The sequence below is a fragment of the Erythranthe guttata genome, chromosome 10 (genome assembly GCF_056151865.1).
Source record: "Erythranthe guttata isolate IM_541 chromosome 10, IM_541, whole genome shotgun sequence".
Lineage (NCBI taxonomy): Eukaryota > Viridiplantae > Streptophyta > Magnoliopsida > Lamiales > Phrymaceae > Erythranthe > Erythranthe guttata.
In genome coordinates this window covers 9,148,521-9,166,884 of record NC_142542.1, presented here as the reverse complement: position 1 = coordinate 9,166,884, position 18,364 = coordinate 9,148,521, and the positions used below count along the sequence as shown (strand labels likewise).

The 18,364-nt window shown below is 37.6% G+C and overlaps 1 protein-coding gene across 1 annotated transcript; it reads left to right on the top strand.

Moving 5' to 3' along the window:
* The first annotated feature begins 12,710 nt into the window (after window positions 1-12,710).
* On the top strand, window positions 12,711-15,384 carry LOC148767455 (uncharacterized). The gene is made up of 6 exons (XM_088824031.1): window positions 12,711-12,817; window positions 12,968-13,034; window positions 13,123-13,347; window positions 13,948-14,391; window positions 14,827-14,899; window positions 15,001-15,384. The coding sequence occupies exons 1-6, from the start codon at window positions 12,711-12,713 to the stop codon at window positions 15,243-15,245; spliced, it is 1,161 nt and encodes a 386-aa protein (XP_088680157.1). The 3' UTR covers window positions 15,246-15,384.
* Window positions 15,385-18,364: the final 2,980 nt, after the last annotated feature.

The window sequence follows — 18,364 nt, the reverse complement described above, 5'->3', positions numbered from 1 at the left end:
CAAATTGCAGCAAACATGAATTCCAAGGCCTTGAATGCTATATTCAATGGAATTGATATCAATCAATTCAAGATAATCTCTGCGTGTGAGTGTGCTAAAGAAGCATGGGAGAAACTCCAAACAGCTTACGAGGGAACTGCTTCAGTCAGACTGTCCAAACTTCAAATGCTTGCCACCCGGTTTGAAGATCTTCGTATGGAAGAAAATGAGACCGTGAGCGAATTCAACTCCAAATTATGTGACATATCAAACGAAGCTCATGGACTCGGTGAAACTTATCCTGAAGTTAAACTTGTACGAAAAGTGCTCAGATCCATGCCAGACAGATTCGCGTACAAGATCACTGCCATAGAGGAAGCAAGTGACGTGGACTCATTACGACTTGAGGATCTGATTGGAAATCTACAAACTTTTGAAAACAAGTTGAACATCAGCAGAATGGACAAGGAAAGGAAAATTGCCCTGCAGTCTGTATCAGACACCACAACATCTGTGCCTACTGCTCCTATGTCAGCACTTGAAGTCAAGCTCACAAAATCCATGTCCTTAATAGCAAAAAATTTCGGGAGATTCATCAAGAGAAATGGACAGCCTACAAACTTTGAGAGAAAACCCAGAACCTCTACAGACAAGCCAGAGGTCAAGAAGGGAATTCGATGTAGAGAATGTCATGGTTATGGTCATATCCAAGCAGAATGTGCTAACACTCTGAAAAAACAAGGAAAATCACTTGCCACAACTTGGAGTGATGACACCTCAGAGTCTGATGATGAAAGTGAAGCTAGTGACGATGATACAAACAATGATTTCTGTGGAACTTGCAGAATCACAGAAGCCACACTTGAGGACATCACATGCACAGAACCGCCACATCTCAGGTATGTCACACAGGAAAATGAAAATTATGAAAATCTAAATATGTCTTTTCTGTCCACAGGAAGTGACGAATCAGAAGATGAAAGTGAAGAGTCCATCCAACAATTTCAAAAACAATTGGATGATCTCCTGAAGCAATGTCATGAAGTTCGTAATGAAAATAAACTCCTGAAAGAAAGAATCAAAGAACAAGAGGAAGAAAACAAAGGAGTTGTCACAAAACTGAATGACAGGATTGATGAACTAGAGATGGAGATTGAAGTCTTTGAAGTGGAACAGGACTTTGCACAAAGAGACATCGACAATCTCAAAGATTTGTTGAAATATTGGCAGGACTATGATGGTGAAAGAGCAAAAAGAATGAGGAAAAATCTTTTTCCAAAAGTGCATGCTAATGATCACCAAGATGTTACACAGCCTGTTAGCACAATGTTTGATGCTACTGTCAGTAAGTTAAATCGCACTGCATTTCTTCCCTCAAATAGATTAGATGAAATCATAAATGCTCATCCTTCCAATTCCAAAAGAATTGGGTTAGGGTATACTGATGGACAATCTAGTGCTAACACTGGGTCAAACCATAAAATCAGATTTGTCAATTCAACATCTTCTTGTGTGAATTACCAAACCCATCCTACTAAGTTTATTCCTATCTGTCACTTCTGTCACAAAATAGGGCATGTCAGGCCTAAATGCTTTAAAAGATGGAAATTGATAAATAAACAGTTAGCATATCAGACATCCAAATCCGCTGCGTGGGTTACTTACTCTCAAAGTAACAACTCTCATAAACAAAGGATGACAAATGATAGTACTAACTGCTGGTCTGCTATTTTATCTTTAAATGCATGTGCTACTAACTCTTGGTATTTTGACAGTGGATGCTCCAAACACATGACAGGTGAAAGGAATTTCTTATCAAATCTACATAACATGTCTAGTGGACAGGTTACTTTTGGAGATGGAAATAAGGCTTATGTAAAGGGAAAGGGAGACTTAGATGTTGGAGGATTGCCAAACTTGAACAATGTTCTGTATGTGGAAGGTTTGAAATCAAATCTTCTGAGTGTAAGTCAGTTGTGTGATCTATACGACTCTGTATTGTTCACAAAGCGTAAGTGTGAAGTATTTGATGAAAGCAAAAATTGTGTTTTAACCGGATACAGGTCATCAGACAATTGCTACAAAATTGATCAGATTGACAAATCGGATCAATGTCATCACACTTCTTCTGATCTCACTGATCTCTGGCATCGGAAACTAGGTCATTTAAATTTTCATGATCTAATTCGTCTTGTTAATACAGGTTGTGTGAAAGGAATACCACAACTGAAGACTGACACACCAGAGTCATGTGGTGACTGTCCTCTGGGAAAACAAGTACGCACATCTCACAAGAACACAGATCGTGCAGGGACCAGCAGGACCCTGGAACTCATTCACATGGACTTAATGGGACCAATGCAAACCGAGAGCATTGGTGGAAAAAGGTATGTTCTAGTTTGTGTTGATGATTTCTCAAGGTTTACTTGGGTACGTTTCATCAGGGAAAAGTCAGATACCTTCTATGAGTTCAAAACTCTGTGCAAGAAATTGCGAATTGAAAAATTCAGCAATATTGGAAGAATTCGAAGCGATCATGGGAGAGAATTTGAAAACTCTTCATTCACAAAATTTTGTGATAAACACGGTATCTCCCACGAATTCTCAGCACCAAAGACACCACAGCAGAATGGTGTGGTAGAAAGAAAGAACAGAACTCTTCAAGAAATGACTCGCGTAATGCTCATCTCAGCAAGAGTGGCCACAAAGTTCTGGGCTGAAGCTATGAGCACTGCCTGCTACACCATAAACCGTGTACACCTCAGACCAGGTACAAAGAAAACTCCATATGAAGTGTGGAAAGGTAAGAAACCGAACTTAAGTTACTTTCATGTCTTTGGGTGTGAATGCTACATCCTGAACGATAGAGAACAACTCGGTAAGTTCTCTGCAAGAGGAGACAAAGGTACCTTTCTTGGTTATTCCTTAAACAGCAGGGCATATCGCGTTTATAATGAACGTACAATGACTGTTATGGAATCCATTAATGTAACCTTTAACGAAGTTTTATCTGCAGGAATGGATGAGGAAGACTCTAATCCTGGAAAAACCATTGTACCAGTACAAACGCCAGTCATCAGCACAGAGGAAGTGACGGCAGTGAAAGAAAGCACAGAAGGAGTGACAACAGTGAAGGAAAACACAGAAGAAAGAAAAAGACCATCAAAACGAGTTGTAAAGAATCATCCTTCTGAACAGGTGATAGGAGAAGTTGATGAAGGTATGAAAACTCGAAATAAGCCCAAAGTTGATTACCAAGAAATGGTCAGGTATGTGTGTTATACTTCTACTATAGAACCAAAAAACATCAAAGAAGCAATTCTTGATGAATATTGGGTACAAGCTATGCAAGAGGAACTTGAGCAGTTCACTCGACATGAAGTGTGGGAACTTGTTCCACGACCCGACCAGGTAAACGTTATAGGTACAAAATGGGTGTTCAAAAACAAAACAGACGAACTTGGTAATATAACTCGCAACAAAGCTCGTCTTGTTGCTCAAGGATACACCCAAATTGAAGGAGTAGATTTTGATGAAACATTCGCTCCGGTAGCTCGTCTTGAGTCAATACGTCTTTTACTCTCAGTTGCTTGTGCTTTAAAGTTTAAACTCTTCCAAATGGATGTAAAAAGTGCGTTTTTAAATGGTCTTTTAAATGAAGAAGTGTACGTCGAACAACCAAAAGGTTTTCAAGATCCACTCAAGCCTCAACACGTCTATAAACTTAAAAAGGCCCTATACGGTCTCAAACAAGCCCCTAGGGCTTGGTATGAGCGACTTACGACCTTTCTAGTTGAAAAAGGATATAGAAGAGGTGGGGTAGACAAAACACTATTTGTCAAAAATTTTAAAAACGAAATCCTTTTGGCTCAAATCTATGTGGACGATATTGTTTTTGGGTCTACATCTGACCACAAGAAAGATGAATTTATCTCTCAAATGTCAAACGAATTTGAAATGAGTATGGTTGGAGAGCTAACTTACTTTCTTGGCTTGCAGGTAAAGCAGATGAAGGATGGAATTTTCATCACACAAAGCAAGTATGCCAAGAATCTGGTAAGTAAATTTGGGTTAGATAATGCAAAGCCTCTAAAAACTCCGATGAGTCCTACTGAAAAGTTGGGACGCGACTGTGAGGGCACAGACGTGGATCCCACATTATACAGGAGTATGATTGGAAGTTTACTTTATCTTACTGCTAGCAGACCTGACATTTGTTTCAGTGTAGGAGTATGTGCTAGGTACCAATCAAATCCTAAAGAAAGTCATTTAAGTGCAGTCAAACGCATCATACGATACGTGAGTGGAACTCTTGAACTAGGGATATGGTACTCGAAAGATACTAATACTTGTCTTGCAGGATATAGTGATGCTGACTGGGCAGGAGATGTGGATGACAGAAAAAGTACTACTGGAGGCTGTTTCTACATGGGAAACAACCTAGTATCTTGGTACAGTAAGAAACAAAACTGCATCTCTTTATCAACAGCTGAATCTGAGTACATAGCTGCAGGTAGCTGTTGCACTCAACTTCTTTGGATGCAACATATGTTGAATGACTATGGCTTTCATGAAAAACTCCTTCATATATTCTGCGATAATGAAAGTGCCATAAATATCTCAAAAAACCGGTCCAGCATTCTAGAACCAAACACATAGATCTTCGACACCATTTCATCAGGCAATTAGTTGAGCAGAAACGTGTGACTATAGATTATGTGTCCACAGACAATCAATTAGCTGATATTTTTACAAAGCCCCTTGATTTCCTTAGGTTTGATTCCTTGCGTAAAGCGCTTGGGATTTGCCATGTGCAAAACTGAATTTTCTATGATAAGTGCAATTAGAGTTTGTGTCCGGATTGCACTTGAATTCTTTAATCGGACATTATATGTGTCACCTACAAATGTGACATCACTGTTCTTGGACTAGGAATGATTGGAGGTTCATTTTGACTAATTGTTTGTGTGTTAGTTTTTGTGAATTAATTTTTGTTTCCACAGACAACCATGATAGAAGTGTGCTGCCCCCTCTATCGGGAGTGATCAATGACTATGACCTCATTCATCTCAAAGATCATACCTCTATTGGGAGAATTATGCTACCGCATATGCATCTCTGACTTCTATTTAAAAGCTATGTGGATTCTTAAGAAGGTTGCCCTCCTAATGTCTGCTTGAACATCATATCAAAAAAAAAAAAGGGAGGAGAAGAAAAATTAGTTCATACTCAAAAAAAAAAAAAAAAAAAAAAAAAAAAAAAAAGAGGAGAGGTTGGGATGATATTCAAGCATATATTAGGAAATTCTTCTTGAAGTACACGATCGAATTGCTGTGCTAATCGCATACGCATTCATAACCCTTAAAAATTACCTAAATTATGATTTCTTGAGTATGGTTATGGGGTTATAGTTATATCGTGCATCCAAGAGCTTGTTTGGTGGCCTTCTATTGTGATTCTCTTTAAGATTATCTAATTAATTCATGAAAACCAAACCCTCAATTTTTAGTCTTGTGATCATCTTGATTTTCTTTTCCTTAAAAATTTTTTTTTTTTTTTTTTAAATTTTTAAAAATTTTTGTTTTGGGCTTTGTGAATTTTTGGCTCTAGTTGTCTCTGGCCACGTGGCTATAGCCATGTCATCTGCCTTCTTTCTTTTTTGATGTTTCGTGTGGAGAATATCTTGCTTGTTATTGGTGGCGGATTTTGTGGGATCTTATTCTGATTTGAAAATATCCAGTATCCGAAGAGTCCTCTCTTTTTCTGCCTATTTTCTCGGTCCCTGTGCTTTAAATATCCGCCTCTTTTAGGGTTTGCCTCTCACACTTTATTCTTCCTCTTCTTTTCTTCCGCCGTTCCTTTTTATTTTCTTTTTTTTTTCTTTCTGTGTTCTCTATTCACCATGGGCAAGAATCGATCTGCTGAGGGCTCCAAGAAGCGACGCCACACTCCATCTGCCTCGCCCGCTGAGAAGAAGTCCAGAAAATCCTCAAAGAAAGTCCGTCCTACTGCTGTGGATGTCTCTCCTGTTCCTGTCACCACAGATCTGGACCCAGTTTCTACTCCAGTGGCTTCCCCTTCACCAAGTCTCAAGACTAGTGATGTGCCTGACCATGTTGACACCGGCGTGACTGCTCTTGACGGTGATAGCCTCTCTGCAACCCCACAAGATGATCTGCCCTCAGATCCAGAGGTTACCCCCCGCCATGTTGAGTTTCCTGTTCAACTCCGCCGCTCTAATCGAAAACACGAAGGCCCATCTGTCTCCACTCCTGCCTCCGTGTCTGAAGGTCAACAATCCTCTTCTTCTGAGCCTATTCCTGAGGATGACCCTCTGCGTTCTGAATCCTCTGATTCATCTGTGGGCTCTCAACTCTCTGCTGGTAATTGCTTCTCAAACCTCTTTTATTCCGCTCTTGCTAAAGAAAATTGGGATAGTATGAGTAAGCGTGCGTGCTCTCCTGAGCGTGTTTTGTCTAGGGCTGTGTTAGCTTTGTCTGGGATTTTCCGTCTTCTTAAATCTCAAGGGTTGTTGGGCACTATTGTGAGTGCACAACCTTTCGAAAGGTCTGCCATTGTTGAGTTTTATGCAAATTTGTCTGATCGTTTTTCTGTTGAGGGGTCTCGTGGGTATGGGAAAGTGTATGTGAGGGGTTCCTTCTTTTCTGTGACTCCTGCCTTGATCAATGAGTTTTATAAATGTCCAAACGAGGTGTCTCACAAACCCTCTGTTTCAAAAGATTCTATGGCCTCTGTTCTCACTGGCAAAGTGTTAAAGAAATGGCCCGGTCCGAAATCCTCTTTTCATGTTTCTAAGCTGACTCAGCTTTATTCGGTCCTGTTTAAGATAGGCATTTCAAATTGGTTTCCCACTACTCACAATGCTACTCTCAATCCAACCCAAGCTGAGTTCTTATGGTGCATCACTCACGACCTCAAGATCAATATTGGTGAACTGATTTTCAATCAGATTGGTGCGTTAGCCAATTCCCGCACTGAGCGTGAGCATTTGCCATTTCCTTCTCTGATCTATCAGCTTCTGATCAAACAAGGCCTGCCTACTCGTGATGCCACCCTGTTGGACCCACCTGGCCGTCCAATTACTATCCACGGTAAGGTCCTCTCTGAACATTTTGCTGATCTGCCTCCTGTCGATCCTTCTGTTGTTCAGACAGTCCCTCGTGCGAAGAAGGCTCCAATTGTCTCTGCCTCTATTCCGCCGCCGGTTGATGTGGTCACCAAGGATGAGCTCACTCGTTTTCAGGAGTCTATCCAGGCTCAGCTCGCTCAAGGGTTTGCCTCTATTCAGGATCAGCTGCTTAGGACTTTGGCACATTCTGGTCAGAAAGGGGGAGTAGCAACAACTCCAACTCCTGCGGCTTCCACCAAGACCAAAGATAAAGGCAAAAAGCAGGCATCCCTCCTCACTCCTCCACAGCCCAGCTCTCGTGATGATGATGATTTGTTCTCTGGCTTTAGTTACTAAAGCAGAGATTTATGTTTTTCGTTTTCATGTTTTTTTTTCTTAAAAACTATCTGCTATTACTTCTGGTCTGTAATAGCTAGTATTATTTTCTTTTTGCATCTTTGACTCTATATGTTATCTCTTTATCTGCATTGATAACTACTTTTTGAGTTAATTTTGGAGTGATTCTATATCTCTTTTATTTGTCTCACTGCAGGAAATACTTAAAGTAGCACTGCTACTGTGCTAACAGTATGTGATGTTATGTGCTAACAGTCTGTGATGCAGGGGGAGTGCTAACAGTCTGTGATGCAGGGGGAGTCTTTTCTCTTTCCGTCTTATCTGCAGGGGGAGTTTTTGTTAAACATGGGTTCTGACCAAATCTATGCCAAAGGGGGAGATTGTTGGCGCCAGATTTCCACGAAGGAAGAAATCCGCCTCACTTGGGAAGTAAAGATTGGCTAAAGATTTGTTCCCATGTTTATTTTGGAAATTTAGAGTCCTACCTTTGTAATACTTTAGGACTTAGATTTATTTCCTAGTACTTCATTCTTGTTAGGAATCTTTTATGGCTATCTAGATTAGAACTAGATATTGACTAGGATTCTGTTTCCTAGTTATTCGATTCCTTTGGAAGACAGGTCTTTGGAGGCCCATCTCACGCCTATATAAGGCTCCTCACCTCACAAAGACCGTGACACTTTTTTTTGGGAGAAAAATCACTCCGTTGCTTTGAAGAATCGCTGAAACGTTCTGCTGAACAGAACTGTGCCATCGTTGGATGTGTCAACTTATACAGATTGGCTGTATAGATCTCTTGGGAGATCAACCGCGTCACTGAAGGGAGTTCAGGCCAGAAAGGAGTTCTAGGCACGCGGTGTGGAGCTGCTGTTGGAAGAAACACGAAGTTCGAGTTGTGTACAAGAACGGCATATTACATAAAGAGGGAGTCTTTAGTGTTTTTAATAAGTCCTATTAATGTACATTGTAAATCTGAACTAGTGAAATCGTGTTTGCAGGTCCACGTGGATGTAGGGCACAATTGTGTCTGAACCACATTAATTCTTGTGTTCTGTTTATTTACTTTAAGTAGAATATAACTGTGCCAACACAAGATTTACAGTTGTAACTAAATACTGTTTCCACAACTTAACTGTTACAACTTAGATCAACTGATTTCTATAGGCATATAAATCAACACAGACAGAAAATTATTTTGGCGCGTGTCGAAATTACGAAAACGGGTCTGCGCGGAAATATTATTGTCCTCCTCAAAAAGGTGCAAGTGATCTGCCCATATATCAAATGCCGAGATGCACAGTTCGATTTTCTTGATTGCTTCGGAAGCTTCTTTGGACAAACAATCGAGTTCTTTCGATTCGTAAGTTTCTTCGTCGCTGTTCAGATTTTGGGCCACGTCGAAAAATATTGTCTCGTCGTCCTCTGTGGGTTCTTTTACGGTGTTCCTCAGACAAACCCTGCAACGCTTCTTTCGAGTTTGGGCCCCACTAAAACTCGTCGGGCCCCACAAAGTGATATCTGACAATCCATCTGTATTTGTATCTTTATCAAAGCTTCGATTGTGTTGTGGAGATACCAACGATTTTGATGATGGAGTAACCTCTTTCTTGGACAACTCGACTTCACCTGAAATGATCTGCGTGCACCATCGGAATTAGCATTTTCAGAAGATTTTTTTTTTTCTTTTCGGAAATGAAAAACGACTTCCGATTGCGCATATAAATCTAAATGTCAAATCCTCTCCATAGAAAAAAGAAAAATCTATAGTTCCGACATGCATTAACATACCTCCGAATGTAACTTGAGCACATTTTTCGTTTCTGCGTCTAATAAATTCTTCAGCAGAAGCCTTGCATGCTCATCCAGCTACTCCCGAAAAAAAATAAAAAAAATTAAATAAATAAATTGGATCGTCACAGATAACGTACGAGGTTTTAAGGATAGTAAGAAATAACATGGTTAATACACGCGACACGAGATCATCATCATATTCCACCATGTCACATTCATTATACAAACGAACCTTCACATAATTCTTTTTTTATTTTTTTGTAAAATGATCGATTAGGAAAAATGCAAATATGTCGAGTCTTCGATAAAGTGATTTATAATATTAGAAATACAACAACTTAGATGCAGAAATTTTAAGATTTATTTACAAGTAACGGTACTTTTTTTTCTCGAATTCGTTACACAACACACAGAATAATCATAACATAAACGAAACACGAAACACTTACCGAATCTGCGTTCGATGTTCGATTTCGATCTTTTTCAAGAAGCCCATATAGGCTTTTTAGGGCATGAAGATCTAATTGAATATCTTTGGCATCCATCACCATCTAAAAACTAACACCAAGAATTAAATAAAAAAAAAAAAAAAAGGTTTAAACCTCTATAAATTAATAGAGTTAGAACCAGCCAAATTCTATTAATTTAGAAAAATATATATTTAACGAAATACTATTTAGCACGTTGCCTTCGAGTCGGGATCGAAAAAATAAATTATTTAAATGATGATAAATATTTATCGAGGTTCTACTGTTTATGACTTCCGTCCGTCGACACTTCCCCAATAAACAAAATTCCAACAACTCGAGAAAAATCGAAAAACAGATTTTTTTCCGACATATTAGAGTTACTAATCGACAATTAAGACAACCCACGAAAATAAATTGTGGAAGTTTGTGATGAAATTAGTAAGAAGGGGAAATACCAATTGAAAATAAATTCCTAGGTAGACGGAGGAACTGTGTCTGGAGTGTCGAGTTTCCCTCGTTTCGGAACGTCTTTGCGCTGTTTCTGATCGGCAACCTTTTTCTCAACTGATTTAAAGGAAAAGAATGAAAAAAGAAGAGTTTTTTAGGGTTTTTTTGCACTTTGCACCCTCGAAAATAACTAATAATACTTAAAACCCTCGAAACACAATAAATCATGCATAATTAACCTGGTGAATTTTTAAACCTTAAATAATATTTTTAGTTGTATTTTTTAGGATGTCTAATGTTAAATCATTTTTCTGTTCAACAATTCTTTTGAAACTACAACGTTCAAAAATTAAAATAAATTTCACCAATATATTTATAAAAATATCACAATTTAAAAAAAAAAAACAAAAAACGAAAAAAAGAAAACAAAAATCCTTCAACTATTTTATTATGAAGTTATTTGAAAATTATATTTGCTTCCAAATATTTTTACTAATTACGATAAAAGGTTTATCAATCGAATTATTTAGAGAGAAAAGTTTATTTATTTTTTTTAAGAAATTATAGTTTTTTTCAGTAATTCTTTGTGATTTCTTTTTTTTTTTTTTTTTTTTTTTTTTTGCATTTTGAACTCTAATTTATGTTGGAGATATATAAGAAAATAACAATTTAATTTATTATTTTGCACCCTAAAAATAAAATAAAAAAAATAATAATTTTCTTTTTTTAGTAAAAAATCAATAAAATTTGAAATTATCCTCTTTTAAATATTAATTAAGGGTGCATTATGAATAATTTATTGTGTTTCGAGGGTGCAAAGTGCTATTATTTTTTGAACAAAATGCACTTTGCCCGCTAGAAAATTCTAGTTTTCTCACTTTTTCCCTACAAATTAAAAAATGAGACTCTCCCCCTTCCATATTTTGTAATAGTTGCACTCTGCCCCAAATGGGACTTTACAGCGTATTTTTCACCGGTTTTTTCACATTTACGTCAACTTGAAGGGCATTTTCGTTCTTTCACAAGTTCCACCCAAATATTATAGTTGCCTCTGGTACCAGCACAATTCCGGCCAATTTCTCCACCCTAAACAACTCTCTCAGAGGCAACTGTTTAACACTGTTAGAGCGTCGCCATTAAAATCCGCACCTAGTTCTTTCCATTGTGTGTCGGTGTTGGCTCACCATCCTTATCCTTAAAATGAGGAGAATTTCTCACATATGATAGGGTTTCACCACAAACACCAGCAGCAGTCGCCATATCTTCTCTGCAATTAGCTCGAATGGGAAACAAGCAATTAAAACCTACGATAATAACGACGGCAACACCCCCTCGTCCTCTGGCCCATTCAAGGAGGCGGCGACGGCAAAGGGAACATTGTGTCGGCGTCAATGCATTTTAAGCAAAGTTCAACTACCCCGGCAACCTCGATTTCTAAGGCGGGAGATCCAGCTCGTTGCAGCTTGAATCGATATTGATGCAACAGCAATATCAAAACCCATCTCAACATTTGTGTTTTTCAATGATATTAATATTTTGGTGAGATTGGTGAAAGGACGAAAATGCCCTTAAAGTTGAGGAAGATATGAAAAACCGGTGAGAAGTACGCCGAAAAGTCCCATTTGAAAGGGGAAGAGTGTCATGGGGGGGGGGGGGGGGGGGGCTAGAAATTTCTAGCGCAAGAAGTGCATTTATCCTTAATTTTTTCAAAGGTGCAAAGTGAAATCAAGCCAATTAATAAAGAACCAAAAAATAAAAAAATATAAAATGCGGAAAGGGAAAACGGAAATCTTTGTCTTGCATATAAAAGGAAGATCTTTGGATCTATAACATTAGACCTAAACATAATTTAGGATAATTTTTCTCCAAAACATAAATAAAAATAATTTAGGATAATTTTGAAAATTCATATTTTTGTCGATTTTTGTTATTATGTTATTTTTTTTTTCCCACCCCTACGCAGTTTATTCTATGTTACACCAGGTGAAATATAGACCGGGTAAATCTTTACCGTTTATATACACACAAATACACACACGCCTACATTAGTGTGTATAGATCAACGGTAAAAGAAAAACACCCAATGTAGTCTTCAGGGGGTGTGGCATACAAATAACCTGTGTGAGACATGGTCATTTGGCTCCTCTTTACATGTTCCTTTTATCAGTTTTGCTTACAAGACTTTTAATGTTATTTATTACATTCAGAGGAAGTTTCTATTTCTATTGAAAAATTCTGCCGTCAAAGATCAATCATCTGCCTCTGGTAATCTGTTTTCTTCTTTTAGAATTCTTTATTTCTTTTGGGTTGTATAATGTATTATTGATTATTTGTAGTAGTCATGCAAAAAAATGATTTAGTTTTATAAATATACTTAAACTTTCTTTTTGTGTGAATTTTAGGTAAATGTTCCCTTTTCAAATAACTCGGTAGATTTCGATCTTGATTTTGTGTGAATTTTAGGTAAATAGTTCATTTTCCTTTTTTTTTTTTAACACAAAAAAAAAAAAAAAATTGTTAAATAAATTTATTATGGGATGAAGGAAAATGGAGGTGTTCATCGATGCGTCGTTGCAAGCATAACAATAAAAGCTCCGGTTCGTGAAGTTTGGAATATTCTCACGGCTTACGAGAGTCTCCCTGAGTACGTTTTCTTTTTATTTATTTTTTTTATTTTTTATGCATGTCACTCGATTTTTATTTATTTATTTATTATTTTACGCATGTCACTCGATTTTTGTATGTTCATATTTCGGGTTTTCTGAATAGTCGGATTACAATTTGACTTATACAGGATAGTTCCGAATTTAGCAATCAACAAGGTTTTGTCGCGAGAAAACAATAAAGTCCGAATTCTTCAGGTACGAATATTCGAGTACTTAATTTTATGCGAATAAATAAAATCGTTTATGTTTCGAATTGACTTATAATAATAGATTGATAGTGCAGGAAGGGTGCAAGGGACTGTTGTACATGGTTCTGCATGCACGTGTTGTACTTGATTTATGCGAGGATCTCGAACAAGAGATTCGATTCGAGCAAGTTGAAGGAGACTTTGATTCTTTTCGAGGGAAATGGATTCTCGAGAAATTTGGTAGTCACCACACACTGTTGAAGTATTCGGTTGAGTCCAAGCACAAGAACTCCTTTCTTTCCGAAGCTATTATGGAAGAGGTTCGTATTTATTAGTTGCCACTATTTATCGGGGGCTAGGGGTGGAAATTGGAACAAATTTTCCAATTTCTGCAGATTTATCGAAAATTTTCGATTTTGGAACAATATTTTTCATCCCAAATTCCAATTTTTCCTCAAAAAAAAGGGGGTTTGGAATTGGAATATATATGTGATTACGATTACTGATCTGATTTTAATTTCCAAAATTCCGATTTCCCAATTTTTTTTTGGATTGTAATTAGAATATATATATGAGATTCCCATTGCCAATTTAATTCGATTTCCAAAAATGACCAAAATTTTCGATTTTTCTCTCCAATAATTACACTTATAATACCATCAAAATAATTATGTATTTTACATTTTAGGTTTACTAGAAAATGGAATTCTCCTAATTCTACCAATTCTGTTCCTAAAATTTTTGATTTTGGAGCAAATGTTTTCATTCCATTTTTCGAAATTCTGATTTTCCGATTTTTCTGGAATGGAATTATAGTTTTTTACTTCCGAAAAACATCGGGAATTTTTTTCTTCAAAAGTGCTAATTTCGATCTAATCCGTCCAACTGCTTTACTATTTCTCCGTATTACAACATTGTAGGTGATTTACGAAGATCTCCCTTCAAACTTGTGTGCTATTCGAGATTACATGGAGAAACGAGAGATCGAGAATCGTCAGGACAACGACAACTGTGCAGCAGATAAAGAGAGAGCCTCATCAAAAACCGCAAACTCCCTTACTACAGAAGCAAAGGATTCTTATTGCGTCTCGAGTTCATCTAAACAAAGACCAAAAGTTCCAGGTTTGCAGAGAGACATTGAAATTCTTAAATCGGAGCTCGTGTATTTCATTTCCGAACACGGGCAGCAAGGATTTATGCCCATGCGAAAGCAACTACGTGAGCATGGGCGAGTCGATATCGAGAAGGCAATTACGCGCATGGGCGGATTTAGGAGAATCGCGTTATTGATGAATCTGTCACTTGCCTATAAACACCGAAAACCAAAAGGCTATTGGGATAATCTTGAAAATTTGGAAGAAGAGGTTAGTTATTTATTTCCTTTTTTTACGAAACAATTCTTATTATAATCGGTCATTTACCGAGAGTCTGAACTAGGGGAGGAAATTGGAACGGAATTTCCGAATTCCGTCGTACTGATTTTGGAACATTTCGAATTCTGAAAGTTCCGATATCCGATTTTTTTTAATAGAATTGGAATACGTATTAAATTCCAATTTCGATCCGATTTTTTTTTTTTATTTCCGTAAATTAGTTTTATAATAATACTGTTATTTTATGTATTGTATATTATATGTGACTGAAAATGGAAATTCGAAGTCCCGCGAATTTCTTTTATAAAAAAAAAACAATTTTGGAACAAGTTTTCTATACCGATTTCATATTTCAATACCGGGAAAAAAATTGGAATTTTTCTGAAAATTCTAAATCTGATATAACTTTCTTCTTCCACCTTACAGATTAATCGATTCCAGAGGAATTGGGGTATGGATTCATCATTCATGCCTAGTCGTAAATCTTTCGAACGCGCAGGTTCGTACGAACATCTCTTCTAGAGAGAGAGAGTAAATTCTTGAAATAATTGGTCATAAAACCATATTTTTTGTTAATTTTTATGTTTTGTCCGAATGCAGGTCGTTACGACATTGCGCGCGCGTTGGAAAAATGGGGAGGACTGCACGAAGTATCTCGACTTTTATCGCTCAAGGTGAGGCACCCTAACCGACAAGGTGGACTTTCGAAGGAAAAGAAGGTTGACTTTGTGGTGTCACACAGTATAATTGGTCAAGAGAATATACCATCGAAAACATATGTTTCACAAGACACACAAAAATGGCAAATGCAACTCAAGGAGTTCGACATAAATTGGGTGGAATAAAAATGTTTCAACATGTGATATTATTATACCTCCTGTAAATACGACCGTAACCGTAATTTCAGTGCTCGTTGATGTATATATTTATATAAATAACGATACATATTAACGGAGAAGCCGGTTTTTTTACGGTCTCATTTAATAGTCGGAAGAGCTTTTAAACGGGCTTTCTTTTTACCCAACCCGATCGTCACGAGGCCTTTATTCGTCAACTTCCCTCCTTGATGCAATTTCATCAATTTCAACCAATGGGGTGACGGCTTTTTCGAATTCTTTTTCCCTCCTTTTATTAACTGCCGACAATCACTCTCGTTCCCTCGTTTTTTCTTCTTCTTCGTTGGCTCTTTCTTCGAGTTTCGAACGTGCTTCAACAGACCTTCCACTAGCCCGTTAAAATGATTCTTCTTCTTTTCTCGTACGACAGATTTGCTCGCCTTTTCACCGTACGCCTCGTGCTCTCTTTTAAAACTGTCGGCTCTCCCTTTGCGTAGGGATTTGTTTCTGCTCATCTTTTTACGACCATCTTTACCACCATAGTCGTCATGGTGGTGATGGTGGTGGTGGTGGTGGTGGAAAATAACAGCCAGCCTGTCTTTCAAGCTCCTCCACATTCCGATTTGTTTCTTACGGCTCGATTTCTTCGATGTGGGCCCCACCGACAGGTACGATGAGTACCCCTCGCTTTTGCTGCTTGAAGTTACTCCACGAGGTGTTGCGTCACTGCTACCGGACGAGTAAAACTCGTCCTCCTCCTCCTCCTCGGTGTTGCTTGTGTCACCGCTGTGTGAAGTTAGCGAATCCGCGATTTCGCTGCTTGTGCTTGAAGTAGTACTCGCATACTGAAGCTGCTCTCGGGTTTTATCTGGTGAAGAATATTCTTCGCTGTCGCTGTAAGGACTGTTTGAGTACGAGTCGGTAGATGTAGATTCCGATTCTTGATCCTGTATATAAGTCTTTGCTGCCCTTTTGTTCGTTGGAATCTCGTCGTTTTGCGGTGCCTTTTTTGACTGGTTTTTGCCATGAGCCACCATAGTCGAACCATGATAAGATGATTCGACTTTATCTACGATATAATTATTTGTCCATTGTCTGAAAACGGGTTTAGTTGTCGGTTGGACAATCTTGAAAGGTTGTCCCAATAACAAATACGACTGATTCGTCTTTTCCGCTGATGTCATAATAGGCAACCGATGCAGTGGATCGACAAACCTTTGATTCGAAAATTCAGACAGAAAATTATTTTGGCGCGTGTCGAAATTACGAAAACGGGTCTGCGCGGAAATATTATTGTCCTCCTCAAAAAGGTGCAAGTGATCTGCCCATATATCAAATGCCGAGATGCACAGTTCGATTTTCTTGATTGCTTCGGAAGCTTCTTTGGACAAACAATCGAGTTCTTTCGATTCGTAAGTTTCTTCGTCGCTGTTCAGATTTTGGGCCACGTCGAAAAATATTGTCTCGTCGTCCTCTGTGGGTTCTTTTACGGTGTTCCTCAGACAAACCCTGCAACGCTTCTTTCGAGTTTGGGCCCCACTAAAACTCGTCGGGCCCCACAAAGTGATATCTGACAATCCATCTGTATTTGTATCTTTATCAAAGCTTCGATTGGGTTGTGGAGATACCAACGATTTTGATGATGGAGTAACCTCTTTCTTGGACAACTCGACTTCACCTGAAATGATCTGCGTGCACCATCGGAATTAGCATTTTCAGAAGATTTTTTTTTTCTTTTCGGAAATGAAAAACGACTTCCGATTGCGCATATAAATCTAAATGTCAAATCCTCTCCATAGAAAAAAGAAAAATCTATAGTTCCGACATGCATTAACATACCTCCGAATGTAACTTGAGCACCTTTTTCGTTTCTGCGTCTAATAAATTCTTCAGCAGAAGCCTTGCATGCTCATCCAGCTACTCCCGAAAAAAAATAAAAAAAATTAAATAAATAAATTGGATCGTCACAGATAACGTACGAGGTTTTAAGGATAGTAAGAAATAACATGGTTAATACACGCGACACGAGATCATCATCATATTCCACCATGTCACATTCATGATACAAACGAACCTTCACATAATTCTTTTTTTTTTTTTTTGTAAAATGATCGATTAGGAAAAATGCAAATATGTCGAGTCTTCGATAAAGTGATTTATAATATTAGAAATACAACAACTTAGATGCAGAAATTTTAAGATTTATTTACAAGTAACGGTACTTTTTTTCTCGAATTCGTTACACAACACACAGAATAATCATAACATAAACGAAACACGAAACGCTTACCGAATCTGCGTTCGATGTTCGATTTCGATCTTTTTCAAGAAGCCCATATAGGCTTTTTAGGGCATGAAGATCTAATTGAATATCTTTGGCATCCATCACCATCTAAAAACTAACACCAAGAATTAAAAAAAAAAAAAAAAAAAAAGGTTTAAACCTCTATAAATTAATAGAGTTAGAACCAGCCAAATTCTATTAATTTAGCAAAATATTAATTTAACGAAATACTATTTAGCACGTTGCCTTCGAGTCGGGATCGAAAAAATAAATTATTTAAATGATGATAAATATTTATCGAGGTTCTACTGTTTATGACTTCTGTCCGTCGACACTTCCCCAATAAACAAAATTCCAACAACTCGAGAAAAATCGAAAAACAGATTTTTTTCCGACATATTAGAGTTACTAATCGACAATTAAGACAACCCACGAAAATAAATTGTGGAAGTTTGTGATGAAATTAGTAAGAAGGGGAAATACCAATTGAAAATAAATTCCTAGGTAGACGGAGGAACTGTGTCTGAAGTGTCCAGTTTCCCTCGTTTCGGAACGTCTTTGCGCTGTTTCTGATCGGCAACCTTTTTCTTAACTGATTTAAAGGAAAATAATGAAAAAAGAAGGGTTTTTTAGGGTTTTTTTGCACTTTGCACCCTCGAAAATAACTAATAATACTTAAAACCGTCGAAACACAATAAATCATGCATAATTAACCTGGTGAATTTTTAAACCTTAAATAATATTTTTAGTAGTATTTTTTAGGATGTCTAATGTTAAATCATTTTTCTGTTCAACAATTCTTTTGAAACTACAACGTTCAAAAATTAAAATAAATTTCACCAAT